General features: G+C 48.3%; 1 protein-coding gene across 3 annotated transcripts in view; it reads left to right on the top strand.

Moving 5' to 3' along the window:
• Positions 1-479: 479 nt before the first annotated feature.
• The window catches only part of TRIM9 (tripartite motif containing 9), a 59,361-nt gene continuing 39,874 nt past the window's right edge, over positions 480-19,966 (top strand). For all 3 annotated transcript variants that reach the window (XM_031051978.2, XM_034062484.1, XM_034062485.1), the window contains exon 1: positions 480-1,306. In XM_031051978.2, coding sequence (XP_030907838.2) covers positions 491-1,306 — 816 coding nt within the window. In that variant the 5' untranslated portion in view covers positions 480-490. The remainder of the gene's footprint in view (positions 1,307-19,966) is intronic.

The raw sequence follows: 19,966 nt of genomic DNA, 5'->3' as shown, positions 1-19,966 counted from the left end.
GATCCTGCGGGTCACCTGCTGCCGGCAGCGAGGCCGCCGCAGCCCTTCGCAGGCCAGGATGTGGGCCTGGGGCCGCTGCAGTGTAGGAGCCTAAAGGATGCCGCCATCTTGGGGGCACCCCGGGGCAGCTGCTGCAGGCCCCACGGGGGGAAAGCGAGGCGCCCGCGCCCGTGCCCGTGGGGATGCTCCCTGTGGGAGCGAGCACGGAGCCGCGCCGGGGGAGCAGAGGCAGCCCCCAAGCCAGACCCACGCCTCAACCCCCCCGCCGCTCCGCACCGGAGCCCCGCGGTGACACCCCCGCCGCACGGCCCACGGGGGGCGGGAGGGGGGCGGAGCCAATCGGTCTACGCGTCCCGCCCTTCCCGGCGGCTTCGGGCCAATGGCGAGGCGCGGGGCGGGGCTGTCTGGCGGCAGTCGGTGCTGAGCCGCGGGGCGGTGCGGGAGCGTTTTGTCGCTGTGCCGCGGCCGTTGCCGGTGCTCTTCCTTCCCTATGGAAGAAATGGAAGAGGAGCTGAAATGTCCGGTGTGCGGCTCCTTTTACCGGGAGCCCATCATCCTGCCCTGCTCGCACAACCTGTGCCAGGCGTGCGCCCGCAACATCTTGGTGCAGACACCGGAGACGGAGTCTCCGCAGAGCCGTCGCGCCTCGGGCTCAGCCGTCTCCGACTATGACTACCTGGACCTGGATAAGATGAGCCTGTATAGCGAGGCGGACAGCGGCTATGGCTCCTACGGCGGCTTCGCCAGCGCTCCCACCACCCCTTGCCAGAAGTCCCCCAACGGCGTCCGCGTCTTCCCGCCGACCGCCCCGCCGCCCCCCGCGGCCTTGGCGCCGCCGCCGCCGCCGCGCAACGCCTGCCTCACCTGCCCGCAGTGCCACCGCAGCCTGGTGTTGGACGAGCGCGGGCTGCGGGGCTTCCCCCGCAACCGGCTGCTGGAGGGCGTCATCGACCGCTACCAGCAGGGCAGGGCGGCGGCTCTGCGCTGCCAGCTCTGCGAGAAGGCGCCCAAGGAGGCGGCCGTCATGTGCGAGCAGTGCGACGTCTTCTACTGCGATCCCTGCCGCCTGCGGTGCCACCCGCCGCGGGGCCCGCTGGCCAAGCACCGCCTGGTCCCGCCGGCACAGGGTCGCGTCAGCCGCCGCCTCAGCCCCCGCAAGATCTCCACCTGCACCGACCATGAGCTGGAGAACCACAGCATGTATTGCGTGCAGTGCAAGAGCCCCGTCTGCTACCAGTGCCTGGAGGAGGGCAAGCATTCCAGCCACGAAGTCAAGGCCCTGGGCGCCATGTGGAAGCTCCACAAGGTGAGCTCCGTGGCGGCCTGCACCAGCAGCCCCGGCTAAGCCCCGCGGTGGGTAGCTAGCTATGGAGGGTTGTTCGTCCAGCACAACTTGCCCCACATGTTCTACCTTCCCCATGCTGGCAGGGTTGGAGCATTGCCACCCATCCTCTCCCGCACGAGGGCTGCGTTTTGCATCCCTCATTGAGAGGGGAGTTGCTTCCCAGCACAGGGAGGCTGTCATCGGGCAAGTGATGCACCTGTGGTCCCCAAATCATGCCATGCTGGTGGGTGCCCACAGGCCAAGGCTCTGCCAAAGAAGCTGCAGGGCCAGCGGGTGATGGTCTGTGGTGGATCAGGGACATCAGTGCTGCAGAGCTGGAGAAATTACATGGAGGGATACTTGTGTGAAGAGGGAGGCACAAAATCCACTACAGGGGAGGACAGGGATGTGGGAGTGAGGCACCATGGGGTGGTGCTGAGAAAGGGCTGCTGCCTTCTCCCGGACTCCGAGTCATTGGGAGGAGGAGGGATGAGAGCAGGCAGTGCGGTGGCAGAGCCTTTCACTGAATACTGATCAGCTCCTCTTGAGCATACTCACTCCCACACACGTCCTCGCTGGAGGAGTAGGTGCTGTCGCTTGAGGCATCATTAGCTTCAGCTTGACTCCATCCCTCCTCCCCATTGTCTCCCTCCCTCCTTGCTCCAGTGACACCCTCACCAAAGGAACTGGGGCAGAAGTGACTCGGATGCAGGCAGACAGGACACAAGGGGATAGGCATCACTCCTTGGATGAGCATTGAAATAACTGTCCTCTGCTCCAGCAAATCTGTGCAGGCAAGAGCAGGTGGAGGGACCTGTGACAAGCTGTTGGGGAGATGGGGAGGTGCATGACACCCCTGTCAAAAGGGGCTTGGCCAAATCACTTTTCAGGATTGTTCCTGTTGTGCTGTTCACAGTCTGTGTGGCTCCATGGAGCATGTAAACTGCTGGGCTGCTGCTCTGTGTTCTATATTGGGTCTTTGGGTACATGTGGGCTCAGGCCATCACTTGTAATGATGCCCCTTGAGAGGGCTGGGAAGGAGGATAACCATGTTACGTGGAATAGTGGGAGGAAAGAATATGGTGGTGCCTGTTGCTGCTGCGAAGGGCTTGTCCTGATCCCCTCCTCAGTGCCTCCTTTTCAGTGCTCTTACAAAGATGAAGCCCATGTACCAGAGCAGTTTTGGTGCCCCATGCTCTTGTCCTTCCTTGAGATACAGTCACTGCTCCCAAAGTTGCCAGCAGATAGGACCCCAAGTGGGAGCACCCAGCGAGTATTGGGCTGCCAGGGTCCACCACAGCACAGGTAGTTGCTGACCTGCTCCCAGGAGCACAGGGGCTCTCCACCGGCATGTTAGCATGGCATGAGCCATTGGATGCTGGGAGCATCTTGCTCCTCTTGCCTGTTATGAAACCCAGTAAGGGCTTGCTGTGCAAGAGGAGCCTGTCTTCCAGAGCCTGCTCTTGATGGAGGATGAATGTGTTCAGTCTGTGCTGACACAGAGCAGGAGTAGAGCTGGATCCAGCCTTTGGTGTTCTCCAAAACGAGGCAAATCTAATAAGTACCAGGCCTTTTAATAAGGTTTTGGCTTCACTTTCCTGCTTTGAGTCACATGCAGCAAGGTATATGAGTATCTGGACAACTTCATATGAAAGTACTCGGATACATCAGGTTCACTCCGTGTGTTCTTGATTAGGCTTATTCTTCCTTGAGTGCTTAGCTTTGCTTCCAAAACACCTTTTCGTGGCAGAGAGCTTTAGCCATGTATTTCATTGATGTAGCTATCAGACATGGAACTGTAATGTTGCTTGAAATGATAATAGTCATGCAATTTCTCACAGATATTTGGAAATCAGAAGGTGAAGTCACACCTGCCCTGAGGGAGCCTGTGTTTCTGCAGGGGTTTACTGCTGCTGCTTGATGTTTGCTTGTTAGGGGAGGGAGAAAGAGTCTGTTGAGTCAAATGTGGCAGTAGGATATAACTGAAGGAGTGATTTCATGGCCAGAGCTCAGATTGCTCCCTCAGAGCTGCATAACAAAGCCAAGGGGAGAGGCTATTGACATCTCAAGCCAGTCCCCCTTGGGGCTGGGCATTAGGAACCAAACCACCTGTGGATCTGAGCAGTGAACCTCTTGCAAAAGTATCTGGGTGTCATTTTTTGAGGGACCAGGCTTTGAACAGCAAGACAAATGTGCCGAAATAGTGACTGTCCCTTTTTGTCTGATCTTTTTGCTGTGTTGAGTGGTTGTAGTGAGTACCTGCAGCTCATGTGAAAGGACAGAGTCATCAGGTGTTGAATTCTCTTCTGCAATTACACCACCTCTCAGTGCAAAATACTCTTTGGGATATGTGTGTGCCCTTAATTTCTGACCCAGGGAGACTGTGATTCTCGCTGCAGCATGTGATGACCCCAGAGTGCCTTGATGAACTGTTCTTGAAAGCAGCATTCATGCATCAGTACATGATTGCCGGGCCCTGGGCGATTGCTGTTAAGTGCAGTGTGCTTCGCTTTGGAAAGGAGACCAAAGGGCTTTTTACAGACCTCATCAGGAACTGCCCCAGTTTTTGCTTTCCTTTGACAGGATGCTGATTGTGTGGCTCTCGCAGATGATCGTTTCAAAATAATCTGTGCTAAGGCACAATCAAGCATAATTCAGGGAGCTGGGGTTTCTGAGCTGAACACAGATTGTGGGAAATCCTCCCACTTCCTCTCTTCCTTTCAGGATGGTTGTTGGGAGGGGGGAAGTATTCAGAGAAACACAGAGGAAAAATGGGGTTTTAATCTGAATTGTCCGAATTTTGTACATATATTGCAGCTGTCTGGATTTTATCCTGACAAGCTGGAGTCCTGCTTAGTATATCAAAAGCAGAAACACAAGATGGAGCTGAATCATTTATTCTTGGAGCATTCAAGTCCCTCTTGCTTTTGCTGAGAAGTGTGTGGTGAGTGCAGGCCGAGTAGCTTGCTAATGTTTTTCTATAGATAGATAGATAGATGCATACATACCAATATAGACAGACTGAAAGGGACCTCCAGGATCATGCAGTGCAGTCCCCAGCTATCTCTTGACAGCTGTGAAATCCCATCCATCAGTTGATCAAGCACTATCTTAAAAAGGATTTTACTCTGCTGATGCTTGTTAGGAAGGTCTCCCAGAAGCTGATGGTTTCTGGTAGAAGCTTTTAAGCAGGTTTGAAAGCTTTCTGGGTTAGGCAATGGAGAGACAGTGATGTAGTGTAGTTATTCCTGCTTGTTTCTCAAAGGGTGTCGGGTTGTTGCCCGGTGCTGCAACAATCTGCAGAGTCCCTGGTCTCTTCACCTCAGGGCTGGACACCCTCTCTGAGATGGGGACACCATCTGCAGGATGGCTCTTGCCTGCCCGAGGCTGCTTTTTTGTTTGAGATCAGTATCTCAGCTGCAGCAAACATGAACCTGGGTTCACCATGTGCAGAAATAAGCTGAAGGGCTCAGTGGTCACACAGTGAATGGTGATGGAAGCTTCTGCTCCCTTTTTGGGCAGTCCAGCAAGAAGCTTCACTCGGCTCTGGTTTGGGACCATGGGGTTTGTTTACAGACGCTTATGGGCCTTTTTCTCTTTCCTCCACTAACATCTCTTTCACATTCCTTTTGCTTATATCAAGGCCCTGGGGTGGGACTAATCTACTTTTACCTTGCCACTGAAAGGGGAGGAGGTTAGGCAACCTGTCCAATTGCTCTTGTAGTGAAGGCAAAACAGGTCTTGACTTTGGTGGAAGTTAAACTGTGCTCTCAGTTATACTTTTACATGGGATTTAACTGCCCAGGATGGGATTTCCCAGCTGAAGGCACAAACTGTCCTCACATTGCAGAATCCTGCAGCGTCCCTGCAGATTGCAGTAGAGACCAGCGCTCTGAACTGAGGTTATGTACTGTGTTGAATCAGCTGTAATGATTGTTAGCAGAGAGGCTAATTAGCAGAGGTGTTATCTAGGCCTCAGCTCATCCACACTGTGACTAGCACAGATAGGATGAGGGATGCCGTGGGAGCTATTCCTTTAAGAATCAAAAATCCTGTGTATACCAGACATGACTTTGTTCCAGTCAGTTTGCACATCTGGGGTGAACTAAGAGGTGGAAAACTCTATCAGTGCCTCTTAGTTTCTGCTCAGGGGACAGCAGGCATCAGAGCCAAGATAGGTACAAGCAGACAGTGTTATTCATTAGCTTGGCTGCACGTCTGCGTTAGCTGCCAGAGAAATTTCTGTGGGAAGTTGCTTTCTTGAGGCATTGTGAATGTACTGCAGTTGGGTCCAAGGGAATTCCTGTAGCCTTCAGTGCTTGGGGAAGTATCCAGGGAGTTACTGTATGATGAAGACCTGTTTGCATTTGCAAAGTAAAATATTTGCTGCTAAAACAGAAGCATGGAGAATCCATCTTTTCCTGTTGCAAGCAATGCTCTTTCCCAAGCCAATGGAGTCCTGAATCCCACTGTCCTTGCTCCATCAGCTGTCCCTCCTGCCATTCTCTAGCAATGCCAAACATCCCGATGGCTCCATTTTTCTGTGGCCAAAACCCAAGAGTGACAAACAGGCTGAGATGCTTTGAAGTCAGATAAAAGCAAAGAAATGTCCCTGAGGTCCATGAGTTTATACCAGCTTCTGTCTGCCTGGGATTCAGTAGTGCTGCTGCCTTCTTGTATGGATTTATTTAGAAAACAGCTTTCTGTCAGGTAGTTCTTTCCTCTGCACTTACTGCAGTTAATGAAGTAAGAAGCAACCACAAATACCATGCTAATCAAAGGTAATGTGGTACAGCAAGCCCAGGGCTGTATCAGAGTGGTGTAAATCACTGCAGTTTCATCAGTTCAGGTGGGAAGTCTGAAACTAGACTGACCTCACAGGACAATGCTGTGTGGCACCGTCTGTGCTGAGGCTCTCCCAAAGGCTTATAAGCATCAAAACATGCAGACTGGTGTCTAGTGGAATCTGTCTTCATCCAGAAGGTTACTGCTCTGTAAATATCAAACTTTTTCCATTCTCCCCCCACTGTTGTATCTAATTTCTTTTTAATTCTCTTGGCCCCTTTATGAATGAAGGATCCACTGGCTTGGTACTTCTTGCCACATTTACTGTTGTGCAAGTGAGGAGAACCACAAGTGAGATGGCTGAAAAATCAGGACTAATTCTTGTATTTCTCTTGTGGAAATTTCATCAGGTATCAGTGTGTCATCCAGTGATTCTGCTCTCTCCACATTCCTAGCCTGAAAAACCAGGAGAATTAGCAAGCAGAGCAAACACTGAACCTGGTGTTAAGTAAATGACATAAGTGAGAAGAACGCATTGCTGTTTGTTTACCAGGTCTCTCAAGTTGCACTAAGAGAGCTGACAGTAGCGCAGGGTGAATCTTTGTCGGGAATCTGTGCAAAGAGGCTTGTGGGGCTGCTCTGCAGTGCTTGTTCCTACTCTTCTAAATAAATCAGCACCCAAATATTGAGGTTTTCAGAGGGAAAATTTTGCTTGGTGTCACTTGGCAAAGCCTGTTTGCATATGACTGCAAAATCCTGTTGAGGAGTCTTGCAGCGTACTTTCTAAAGATACAGCCCATACCATTTGGAGATATTTTCATTCTCTTTCGTAAAGTTTGAAGGAATTTTCTGCATCCCTTGATCAACTTGCATCATTCACACACATATTTATTCAAAGCTGAGTGCTTTCAATTTGTATGTGCTCTTCACACCTGTGTGAAAAAGTAATTAAAAAAATGAAAACAGTTAAAACATTACAACTCCTTAGCTCTCAAAACTGCTCTTTTGTGAGCCTTGTTCCCTGCTTTGTTTGTTTTGGGGATGAGGTGTTCTGTGTGGCTGTGGTATGCATTTTACCTCTTAAATTGGCTTATAAATAAGCCAGCTCATTCCCTGTTCATTCAGATAGTCCTACTGGGATGGATTGGATAAATACCTATTTAGAGCAAGCCCATAAGCCAAAGAGAGTTCATGGTGTAAATCTCTGGTGACCCTAGCTCAAGTAGTGTCCTAGAAGGAGAGGCAGAGGCTGATGTGGCAGAAGCCCAGTACTGTGAAGTATAAAGCAATGGTACCAAAGCTCTCTGGAGCCTTCAGAATTGAATGCTGCTTTGGGGGACAGCCTGACCTGGAGCTGACTGGAAAAGCTCAATGGAGCCTTCACTTTTTCAGATAAGAGCTGAATTTCTGGCATGGAAGAATAAGACCAAGTTTGTTTTGAAATTTTCTTGAGCCAACAACAGGCAAGAGCAGAGAGGTCCTTGACTGTGCAGAATGACACCAGATTAAAGCACAGTAGATGCAGCATGGACTAGGTTTTGGGCTCTGTTTTTGTATTTGATTAGCCATTAAATTCCCTGTGTAACAAAGGGGTGGTTATAGGTGCACACTCAGTTCTGTAACACTGTCAACAGAAATTGCTCTGAAAGGGACCTAACAGTTTAGGGATTTCCCATCAGTGTGAGCTGCTACTTCCCCTTTGCTAACCTTATATTAGTTGATGGATTTAAAAGAAGGGTGGGCACTGGATGTTAACAAGGCATGTGTGTTTGCTGCCCAAACTGCAGTGTGCTGGAGCCACAGTTGCCATTGCCCAGCAGCCAGAGGTCAGATCTGCAGCTGGTGTAAATGAGGACAGCTCCACTGGAGCAGATGCAGAAGCACTGAGCCATTGGAGTGGAAGATAAGGTTTGTAACTTTGGATGTCTCACACAGGGATGCCAACCTGGGTGCCCACATGGGGCTGCTGTTTCTTCCAGCTTGGAGAAGAGGTGTAATGCCTAAGCACCCCAGCAAATACCAGTTAAATCATTTGCATAAACTGTGGCACATCTTTTAACCAGCGATCCTGTTTTTTTTTCCTTTTCTTGGAGTGTCAGGCCCTTGCATTGGGTTCCATCTTCTCCCTTTCCTGTGGCTGGCCCTTCTCTTGTCATGGTGCCCTGCAGCAGGGTTGTTAGTGTGTGTGAATTAATGATGGTTTACCGCTTGAGAGTGCACAATGCATCTGTAGCACCACTTGTTTAAGCCCGAGCTGTGAAACTGCAGCTGCTTTCCACCTGCTGCTCTTGGGCTCTTCTCTGATGAAATCCCTCTGTCTTCACACATGATCAATGCCCCTTGATTCAAGAGACATTAATTCAGTAATTCTTTTGACTTAACTACTTTTCTCCTCCTTGCTCTTTACCTCTTGACCTCTGCAGGCATCAGCTGTAGGCAATGGAAGGAACTTCAGCTCCTGGCCTAGCACTCAGTGCATTGATTGCCCAGGGTCTCTGTCCCTTTGCTAGCTGGGGGCTTCACTGTACTGATGGGTTTTCTGCTTAGGAAGGGCCTTTCTGTCTGCAGAAGCAGACTCAGAGGTCTGATTTTTGACTCCAGGGTATTGTTAGGACATAATCCTTTTCCAAACAGGTTTCTTTGATTTTCTGCTGTGGTCTTTCCATTGGAGTATGTAAAGCTGGAAGAAGGGGGGTTGTGTCAAGCTTTGAAATAGATCATTTCCCTATTAGATGATTTCAAGACACAGACATACCGCTTTGGGGTCAGACCCACTGTTCCCTTGCTCCCCTTCCTGGCAGGGCTGGGCTGTGTTACCCAAAGCACCTAGTAATGCAGCCTGAAGCAGGAGAGGAATGGGAAGATGCTGTCAGGTGGAGCTCTGGCTGCTTCTAGTGAAGCAAGGGAAGGAACTATGGCATTGTTTCTGTGAGGATGCTGGAAAAAGAAGGCTGGGTTTGTGGCTGTGACTGAAGATCGGTTCTCTCTGCTCAGGGTTTGCCTTGTGCCCTTGGGCAAATAATTGCATAGCATCCCTGTCTGTCCTTTCCCCTGCCTCAGACTGCCCTAGCTTATTCAAAACTGCCTCTTAGAAATGTGTGTTTAGCACAGCTCCCTTCCTCCAGCCCAGCAGCCTGATCATGGTGTAATACAAATTCATAACCAAGCACCGCCTGCTACATGGGGAGATGTACTGAGAACTTCTAACAATGCAGAGGGCATTGTAGCTGTCAGGGCTGGATGAAATCCCATCAAGAGCATAATGAGAGCATCAGCCTACCTCCCTGGGAAAACACTTCCATAAATGTGCAGTCTTAAACTGAAGTCACAGAGATTTAAGGGCGTGACTTAAATGCTTTCTTGAGTTAGGGTGCCTGAAACGGTAAACTGGTGAGAGTCCTTGATGTGCAAACAGTATCAGATTAACTGCATCCTGGGTGAGAGCTGGCATTGTCCCTTGGCTCTGTGACAGATGCTACTGTTTCCTGGGAACACAGTGCTCTTTCTTTGGCAGGGTACAAAACAGAAGTGTAAAACAAGCTTTGACTTTCATGGCAAAACCAGTAAAGTCTTAGTATTGCTGTCTAAGGAAGCAGTCAAAATGCCTCTGATTGTCCCAACATATATTTTATTGGTACTTTGTAGTTCAGGCTCTTCTTCTGACATTTTTAATCTACAGCCAGCTCTTTGTGAGGGGCAGCAGCAGTGGTTCAGGTTGCAATGTTGCATAAAACCCACTCAGCTCCATAACTCAGACATGGCTGAGTTTGTCCTGTATCCATCCTGCAGCAGCACTTCTTCCATCCTGATACTGAATTCAGTGGAAATAAGGACCCAAAAGAGGGTTCTGTGCTGCCAGCAGCCCACAGCTTGGTGAATCAGAGCAAGTGCGTAGATGCAATTTCTCACCTATGAGCTTATTCCTCACCTCCCCCAGAGCTCAGCAGTTAAAATTTGTTGTTGGCAAAAAAAAAATTATAAAAAATAACGATTATATATGCCCAAAGAGTTGTGGTTTTGAATCATTTCTGATTTTGCCCTCTGGCTGCTCAGCAGGATGGAGAGGAGCTGTGTGCTGTACCATCCCCTCTGCTCTGCTAATGGCAGATGACAGCCCAGACTGAGAGGCAAGAAGGTTATTTGATTGTATCGACTGTGTGTATCGTGCTGTGCTTCTGGAGCTATGAACCAGATGACCGATTGGTCAATCCATCTGTGACTTGGGCAATGGTTATGCTCTTTATTGATTTCCTGCAGCGGTGCTGGGTTGTCAGATGGCGAAGGGCATGCTGCAAGCAGCTCTGAGAAGGATCCTTCCTCCGTTTCTGGCTGGAAGGTGACTTGCCCACATCTCCAGCGGGCAGTCCCTGCCAAGCCGCAAGCCAATCAGCTGCCTCTTGCAGCAGGTTTCTGCCTTGTGCTGCTGAGCCCCACTATTTGCTTTTGGCAGATGTGCCAGATGTGCCAGATGTGGCTGATGGGCCTCACTCATCCCTTTCTGAGCTGTGAGTCGTAGGTAGGTGCCAGGGGAAGGCCACCACCCTGCTCTGCTGCTGGGATGCCCCATAGTTGTTGGAAGCCTGGAGGAATGCTTCCCTTGCAAGGGAGAAAATTGAGAGGAAGAAAGGGAAAAGGAGGTAAGATCCCACCCCATGCTCTCAGTTGCTTTGTCCTTCCCCACCTTGCAGCTGCAGTGCTTCAGCAGCTTGGGAGGATTGAGAGACAGTGGAGTGCCATTTATTTAGTAGAGATTCGACTCCTTTCCTAACTGCTGTCAGGAGAAATATGCCTCTTCCCCTTAGTGATGGAGAGAGTGTAAGAAGCACTATCTGATGAGACTGAAACTTCATTTGAGCCCTTTTTGTGATTGACCTAGAGCCATTTTATGATTTGAGCAAGTTGGCATACTGCGAGAACCAATACAGGTGAATTTCATTTTGAAACAACCCAGTTTCTGCTTGGGCAAAAGGTATTTTTGTCAATTATAGCATATATACATATATATTTGTGTGTGTGTGTATATATATACATACACACATATATATATAGCTCATAGGAAGTGAGAGTGCTGTGCAGTGAAGCAAGATGAGGAAAAGCAAGCCACATCTTCCCAGTGGTATACTGAGACTTTCATGAGTCAAAATGCCAAAGCTCATGGAGCTGCTTGTGTAGTGCTTTAGCTGGCTCTTAGCTAATGTCTCACAGGTTTGTAGCTATCTGGGTGCTGATAACTGCATGGTCAGTTTTCACCTGAGAGTAGACACTTGGGAAGCAGTCTGGCTGTGCTCAGGACCTTGGGAAGCACTGTAAATGAAGTAGTGAGATTGGATTTATAAGCAAGTGCTCTTTATCCCATGAACCTGCCCTATATCTCAGTTGGAATTTGTCCACATGGATTCATTGACTCGAGTGTCTTTCTTCCTGAGCATGATCCTTTTCCTGTGACTCCCATAGATGCAAGGGGAGTATACAGTCCACAGAAACCATGAGTTGTGTGACCTGGGGTAACACCTCCTACAATTACGTGATATTTCTTCTGCTGAGAGGGAAAAGTGGGACACCTTTATGAAGCTGTTTTAGTTCCTGGGATCATTTGCAACTTGGCAGAGGCGGTGACAGGAGGATGACACTGTGCAAGGTCATTTGTGACAATTAGCACAGATCATCTTTCTCCACAACCACATGCAGTCAGCATTTGTGATGCATCAGAAGGAAAGTTAGGGGAATAACTTATGTCACAACTGCAGCAAGCTGTGTAAGGTAGGACAAAAGCCCTTCCTGACATATGCCACAATGGCTTCAATAAGCCTGTGAATTATTACAGTTGTCATGAGTTGTGTCAGGTCCAAAAGTCTTGGGTTTTGTAAACCAGCATGGGGACCCAGAGAGATCTGAGAGGGAGGAACAGATTTGTTAGTAGGGCCTGTAGTGTTAGGACTAAACTTAAAGAGGGGGGATTTAGGCTAGATATAGGGAAGAAATCTTTTACACTGAGGGTGGTGATGCACTGGCACAGGTTGCCCAGAAAAGCTGCGCCACCTTGGAAAATTCAAGGTCAGGTTGGATGGGGCTCTGAGAAACCTGACCTAGTTGAAGATGCCCATGGCAGTGGGGTTCTACTAGACGGTCTTTAAAGATCCCTTCCAACTCAAACATTTCTATGAGCAATTTGATACCAGATGGGTCTGGAATGAAAATGTGCAGAACTTGGTAATCTAAAGATATGGCTAAAGCCTTATGTAAATCATGCTATTGAATGCCATTGACCACAGTGATTTCTCCCTTCTTCATTCTCTGTCTGATGAGAATTGACAGAAACCCAATGATCAATGTAAATACTCTTGCAAACCCAGAGGGTTTTGTGGTTGCCCAGGTGCAGGTATGGCACCTGGCTGGCACTCGGCATGTGATATGAACCTCATGCAGTGGTTGTTCCCAGCACCCGATAAAGACTGTATGTCAATTGCAAAAGTCTGAGGGCTTCATCATCCCCCTGTCCTACAAGGGCTTCTTGGGATTTTATCATTGAGTTGGAGGGAATACTCCATGTTGTCAAATGAGAAGAAAGCTGCTACCCAGAAAACAAGCAAGTTGAGCTCATATTTAATCAAGGAGGCTCAGACTGGAAGGGTGAGATACTGGAGTTTTTCCTCACCCAGCATGTAGACTGGTGGTTTCCAGCAGAGAGGTCACCAAGGCTGTCTGAAGGGTACCGGGCAGTGTGATTTATCCAGAGTTGTCTTCTGGTAGGTCATGGAACAGTTCTGTTCTAGTGGATGTGGTTTTCATCACCTGGTATGTTGAGTAGAGTTTGTATTTATGCAGCCACCAGGTGTTATGCCATTCCAAAAGAGTTTACATCATAGCAGGGTTCCTGAATCTAAGAAGACATCCACTTCACTTGTACTTGACCAAAAAGACATTTGATTTAAATTAAACACAATGAAGCTTACAGGACCAACATTATCACCTGGCGAGAGCATGTGCTGCAGTGTTGAGTTCAGGGGAGCTGTGCTGATTTAGATTGCCTGGGACTCTGCTATAATATATGACCTATTAATAAATGTGCATAGCAGGGATTGGGAGCAGAGTTATGTGCCTAATGACTGTTTCTGTGAGAAGCTTTTAACCTCAGCAAAATGTTTGCAAAATCAATATTTATTATATTGCAGTCATTTAGTTTAAATAGACAGTTTACTTGGTTTGGCATCTCCAAGTTGGTTTGCAGTTACAGTTTGAAGGAGCCAAGAGATCTCTGAATACAAGTAATATCACAAATGTGTGTCAAGTGTGTCATTTAAGGCCAGAGTCTTCCTCCTTCGTTCATGCAGAGTGGTCCCTGCCATTGGGAAAAATTGTGGTAATGTGAAACAATTTACTCCTTCAGTGTGAGGTTGGTGGAATTTGACACTGAAAATTTATATGCAATTGTTAGGTAATTTATATAAGCTTATGTAACAACTTTCTGCATTTGCAATTTTGCATGTGCATGAATACATAAATCTACCTCTTCGTTACTGAGTATTTTTAAAAAGCTGGTAGCCTCAGCTCTCCAGCAAAGCATCGCTATTTATTGTGAGACTGAGGTGATACAAGGATGATTATTTTTAATTCTATGTTTAGAGAATCACAGTACTTGGATCCCAGCCGCACATCTGAAGTCCTTGCAGAAGCTGAGTTTCTTGAGGCCCTCCAACATGGTTGGAGAGGCTTGGGCTCCCTGTGAGTGAGCCCGGGCCTTGCTGACGATACCTTTGCTATAAGGAGATGTGAGAGTCCAATATCCAGGTGTGTCCTCCCCACACGAAGGCACAGGATTACTCTCTGGAGACTTTTAGAGGTATTTACTGTATTCATGGCACCTTTTCTCCATAGGCTGTTTTTTTTTTTAAGGTCTTTGGAGCACTTTTTTCCTGTGGAAAAAACCCAACCTATTACTGGAGTAAATGTGAATTATTTCCCCTCCCATCCCTTGGTATTTCCTGGATTCTTCTTCATAAATAATCATGAATGATTCAGTGAATCCATTAACTGCTTTCCTCCTGACACTAAGATGTATTGCTCAGCTCCAGTGTTTTGGATTTCCTTCAGTTCTGGGTACGGAACCCCTTCGCTCCCTCACGTTCTTTCACTGCTAAATTCTTCATTACTTCCTAATTAGCCATACATCCTTTCTTATTAAAGAATAATTTTCTTAAAGGCACTCACTATCTCAGCTCTTCTAGAATTATTGATCTATTCTTCCTCTTTTATTAATGGGTCTACATTCTTTTCATAATCCATCCAGTTCATTTGGTTGTCCTTCTGATAACGACTCCCATCCTCCCCTGCTTAAACCCTTCTTACTCTCATCCTGCCTTCAAGTACTTTGTCTCTCTCCATGCCTCTCTCTGTGGTTCATTTTCCTTGAAGATCTTAGTGTGGGCACTTCAAACACATCATATGAACTCGAAGGAGTGGGGTTTCCAAAGAGCTTGTTCCTGGATTGCATTAGGAGAGCTGGAGGTTGAATTCCTCAGAGGTTTTAAATCTTGGTGCTTGCTAAATTCACACCTTCCTGCACCTTCTCTCTGAGCACCTTGCTGGCTTTGGTAGGCTCCTTCCTGGAGGACCTGGTGTTAAAGCACTTCTACTGGCTGCTTGTTCCTTCCTGCCTTGTTCTGTGCCATGTCAGCATGTTTCCAAAAGGGATTATAGGCCTTCAAGTGGGCAAGTGAGGAGACCAGGGGTCAAGGGGTTTTGCCTCTTGGAATCCTTCCAATGCTCTTGAGCAAATGGGACACACACAGAGTTGCTCCATTGGTTTCATCATGACATATTCTGTGCAGCCTGGGAGGCCTGAGGACTTCGAGGTGATGCACATGCCAGGGCTGGTTTCTGCTCAGTGTCCCCAGAGGTAAAAAAGCATGGCATGTGCCAAGGGATTGGTTTCATGGACTCTGGAGCAAAGTGTGGCAGCCACAGGAGCATGTCCTGAGCTTACTGGAGACATGACAACCAGCTTGATCTCACTGCTGGAAGCTGCTAGGGAGCTTGGGGTTTGCAGCACTACTGAGTTTGTTTGCCTGAGACCATCTCCAGCACCCAGCCACAGGAAGGTGAGGGGCCTGCAAAATGCCCCTTGTGCCCACCCAGTATGGGGACAGAGCATCTAGCACACGCACAGTCTGCTCCCTGTCTGAAGCAGGATTTCTGCTTACTCTTAGTCTAAGAATGAGATGCTTTTCCGTATCTGTCCTTCCCTGGAAATCCTGTTGCCTCCATGTTTTGAAGTCCCCATAATCCATACTGGCTTTTGGGGTATCTGCAGCACCAAATGCAGCCTGGTTGCTATCATGTTTTGGGATTAATTCCAAATCCACCCCTTTCTAACTTGGGAAGCTTGGATCCAGAAGTAGCTGCTCAGACTCAAGTGCCTGGAGAAAGGAGTTAACAGAGGAGAAAGGCTGGATTAACTGTGTTTTTCCTGCTCTTGAGGTGAGATTTGAGCCTCCTCGCTCTGCTTTAAGTGCTTTCCTGGCAGCAGCCACATCAGAGTGTCTCTGCTGTTGCTTCAGTGAGACTTACATTCCCAGTGCACTAGTATCCATGGTGATGAGAAGTATTTCTAAAGTGATGCATCAATAAAAATATGAAATCTTGCTCCTTGGACCTGCCCCTTGATCTCTGCTGCGTCTGTCCTGGGTTTTCTTTTTGGAGAGCAGAAAGAGCCCTTCCCTATGCACAGTAGTGGCAACAATCTTTGGTTTAAATGAACAGGAGCTCAGTGTGTGCCTGCAGAGTCTCCCCTTTGCCCAAAGGAGAAAGAGGAGCTGTTCTTGGAGAAATCACATATGTATAGGTAGGACTACATGAAGCCCAAGGGGGTGGCAGTAGCCTTGCTCTGCTGAAGAGCTGCTTTGTCTCCACAATGAAACCCCAGTAGGTGACTGGTGGGAGTGTCTCTGCTTAGGCAGAGATGTTCACAGCACACAAAAGCTCTTTTTTGAGTAATACAGCTTTGTTCATAGAAAACTTCAGGTTAGAAGGGACTTCAGAGAGCTCATGTCCAGCCTTCTGCCCAGAAACAACAACAACTGAAGGAGATGGTTTCTCTAGTAAGCTCAACCTGGGGAAAGTCTCTGTGGCCTCTGCTTCTTTTAAGAGACAGAAGAAGTGATGCCAAGCCTACAATCCTTGTAACTTCCCAGGCATGAGAAAAGCTTTGGTACTGCCAAGAGATACTACTTGTCTGTTGCCTGGGCTGGCTGGAGTCAAGAGGCTCATGGCTGAAAGTAAACATCCAAAGTGGTGATATCCACCTGTTGGACAGGAAAGGAGTGAAGCAGAAAGACAATTCATATGTATCTTGATTTTGTTTTTCCCCTTCTCCTGCTGCTGTGTGATACCAGCAATACTACTGAAAGCAGCAATAATTTGCTGATGTTCTGTTGCTAGTGCAGTCTTGTCTGCCAGTGACAAAGCAGAGATCTCCCAGCGTCGGTAGTGTCTCTGCTGAACAAACTGGCTGGCACAGCCAGGCTGGGTAAGTCAGATGGGCTGTTTGGTATCTACCCAGGAGAGCTGCCCTGCTGCACAGGGGCTCAGGTGTGACAGTGAGAGCAGCATTCACACCTTGCAGCTGAGTGTGTTGCAGTGATGTCCGCCTTAGCTCCCATCAACATACTTCAGTGACAGGGTATGGCTGTGCCAAGTGGTATTGCTTGTGGTTCAGCCATCGCACAGGGGGTTGTGGTAGAGCTGGAACTTGCTGCTGTTACCTAGAGATGTGAGGAAGAGCTCAGGACAGCTGCTGGAAAGGCTCAAGTCCCCAAAGTGTGTTTCACATGGCTTTGGGCATCCTTGTTACACAGAACCTCTCCGGAGATTTACTGTTTTAATGTTATGCTCATCAGGCGCTCACCAATAAACACAAACTTTAAAACATAAACCAAGAGCAACGTTCAGAGAAAAACAGGAGCAAAGAACCCACGTTCTCTTAAAAATATGTCACAAAAGCAGAGAGGGGCTTTTCTGTGTACTCTGGGCTGTATTTGCCTGAAGAGATAATGCCCAGCGATTTATTTGGTCAAGGCCAACACACAGAGCACTCAGTTAAATACCTCTGAGGAGAGCACAAGAAACACTCCAAAAGGGTGCTGTGAGCTGCATGTGGGGGAAATTCATGCTGACACAGCCTCAGTTGGAGTATGGTGACAGTGTGGGGCACTCTGGCATTGATGCAGTTGCAAACCATGTTTGTGGCATGCAGGGAGAGCAGATGGAGTGACTGCAGGGCATGGGCATGCACAGAAGGGAGACAAGGAGGTTGGAGAGAGGGACTGTGACAGTCTTCAAGCCAACAGTGGGCTGTTGAAGGCTTTGTATTTGAAGGAATTACCCCAATACCATATCCTTCAACAGGTAGTAGCTAGTATCCCATCAGGGAGTATCAGATTGGGAAAGATGTCCTAAGGCTAAGAGCATTTCGATTTGAGACAATGATGGAAAAGTCCAAAAGCAGGCTGTACTAATAAAGTCATAGAATGGTTTCGGTTGGAAGAGACCTTTAAGGTGCAACCCTTTTAGTGCTTCAGCACATGCCAGACTGCTTTTTGCAGGGGCAGATGGTTAAGAGCAAATAGCCAGAAGGAACATACACAGAAAAGCAACGCTCTTGTAGTGGTGTAGGACCTTGGATGTGCCCAAAGTAAGAGGTGCCTTGGGAGAGGAGATACCTTTTGTTACACTAATTCAGTTGGGAAAGGCACTCAAGCTTTTGGATACACCAGCCCATTCTCAGAGGCTGCAGCATCAGGGATTTGTTAGAAAATACCAGCAGATGGGCTGTTTGTAAGGCCATGGTGCAGCCCTGCATCCCAATCGCCAGTGGAGATACTTGGGGGATATACATACTTCTTCCCATTGAAGGGGAGGCCTGTGTGTTGATAGCCAAAGGGAATGAGATAACATCTCCCATCTGTGTCTTTGAAAAACTCCCCTCAGCTAAGTCCGCAAGTGCTTGCTGATGCTCTGTAAAATCCCAGTTTTGGTCAGCAGCCAAAGAATCAAAGGGCTGTGAAATGAGAAGCTGCTGATAAGGCACCATCTCTGAAAGCCACAGTGTATTGCTGGTTCAGTTCAGATGGCCGGTGAGATACTGGCCAGGACTGACAGCATGCAGAGCCGTGAGGATGCTAAGGCTGTGTGACCTGTTTGGTGTCTGCCTGCGTGCTGCTGTTGTTTGAAAGTTGTGCTTTTACTTTTGTCTGAAGCACATGAGGCTTCCTTAAACTGAGTGCCCCCACCTCAACTGCCCCAGAGCTTTCTGGTCTACACTGGCGGGAGGTGGGAGAAGTGGACTTCCCCAGCATCACACTGGCCACCTCTGGTAGAGCAGGGCTTGGACACCAGGCCTTCTGGATGTCATATCAGGACTACGTTCAGGAGGAAGGCAGTTTCGCTAAGCTCCCTCTGTGGTTGGACTTCATGATCACCAGTGATGGGGATGATGAGTTGCTGTTGTTCTCATGCTAGCCCCAGTGAGTGCAATGAATGCTGGCTGATTGCAGTGATGGGGTGTATTCCTCTACCTTAGTGCCTCAGTGGGTATAGCCCAGAGCTGAAGGGTGCAATGCAGTTTACATTTCTAGGCAGTTAAATGTCAGAAGCAAAGTCAAGGTGCTGGCTAGCTGTCAAGCCTGTTTATGACTGTGCCAGACTACAACACACAGATGGTTATTAAAGGCTGTAGGACAAGACAAAAGGGTAGTCAGTGCATTCATTCCAGAAAGAGGAATTGCCCCATAGGGCTTTCAACCTGCTTTCTCCCGTGTTTGGGCCAGGACTGTGTCCTGGTTTACCAGACTGGTAAAAATCATTGTTTGTGCAGTTAATCAGGTTTAAATTTAACTGCAAATGAACTAATCAGATTTAAAGACTTAATACAATAATGGGATGGAAGAGCTAAAGTGTGAGTAACCACAGAGGCAGGCTGAGTGGGAAGGAAGTAATTGGACTGAAGGCAGATGGAGCATAATTTGAAGGCAGAAAGTGTAAGATCTGCAGTGTGCACCTTCCTTGATATTGGGTGATGCCTGGACCACATGCACTGCCTGAGTGACTGTGTAGGGGAAGATGCTCGGTGCTTGCACACAAGTGAACAGGCATCTGTGTGCTCCTGTACTAACTGTACCCCAGAAGTGTGTGCTGATCCCCTGACAGCTTTGCCTGCAGGCTCATGATCTGGTTTTCTTTGCATGCTTGTGCACCCACAGTACCTTTATTCTATATATGACACATATCTTGGCCCATGAGATCATAATCTGGGTCTTTGCTTACATGTTTTCCATGCACCATGGAGAAAAATGGCCTGAAGGAGAAGGGAGGTTAAATGGAGCATTGGCTTAGGAGGTGTTTCTAGGTAGACAGCAGCAGGTTACTTTTACGTCACTGTGAGAGATACAAACCCAAACCTCTATCCTGATCACTCTGTCAGCAAACTTGAGTCTGACCTGTAGGAAATGGACTGTTTGCTGGATATTTTCACAATACACAGATGGATTTAAAGAACCATGCAAGAAAAATAATGAGAGGATCTTGCCAGGAAAATGTATACCAGAACCTGAGAGGTTTGTATCAGTATTGGACGCAGCTCTGGTGATTTTCAACACATTACACCTGGGGCCACCAGGCTGAACAGCCCCAGCTCTCTCAGCCTGTCTCCATAGCAGAAGTGCTCCACCCCTCTGAGCATCTTCATGGCCTCCTCTGGATTTGCTCCAACAGGTCCAAGTCCTTCTTGTTCATTCTCCTCCACTGTCCTTTGTTTAATTCCAGAGCCCTTGTAGAGGCAGCTCCCTCTCTAATGCGCCCAGG

The sequence above is a fragment of the Melopsittacus undulatus genome, chromosome 4 (assembly GCF_012275295.1).
Source record: "Melopsittacus undulatus isolate bMelUnd1 chromosome 4, bMelUnd1.mat.Z, whole genome shotgun sequence".
In the NCBI taxonomy this organism is placed as follows: Eukaryota; Metazoa; Chordata; class Aves; order Psittaciformes; family Psittaculidae; genus Melopsittacus; species Melopsittacus undulatus.
Note: the sequence above shows the minus strand (reverse complement) of the source record. Positions and strands in the feature narration are given on the sequence as shown.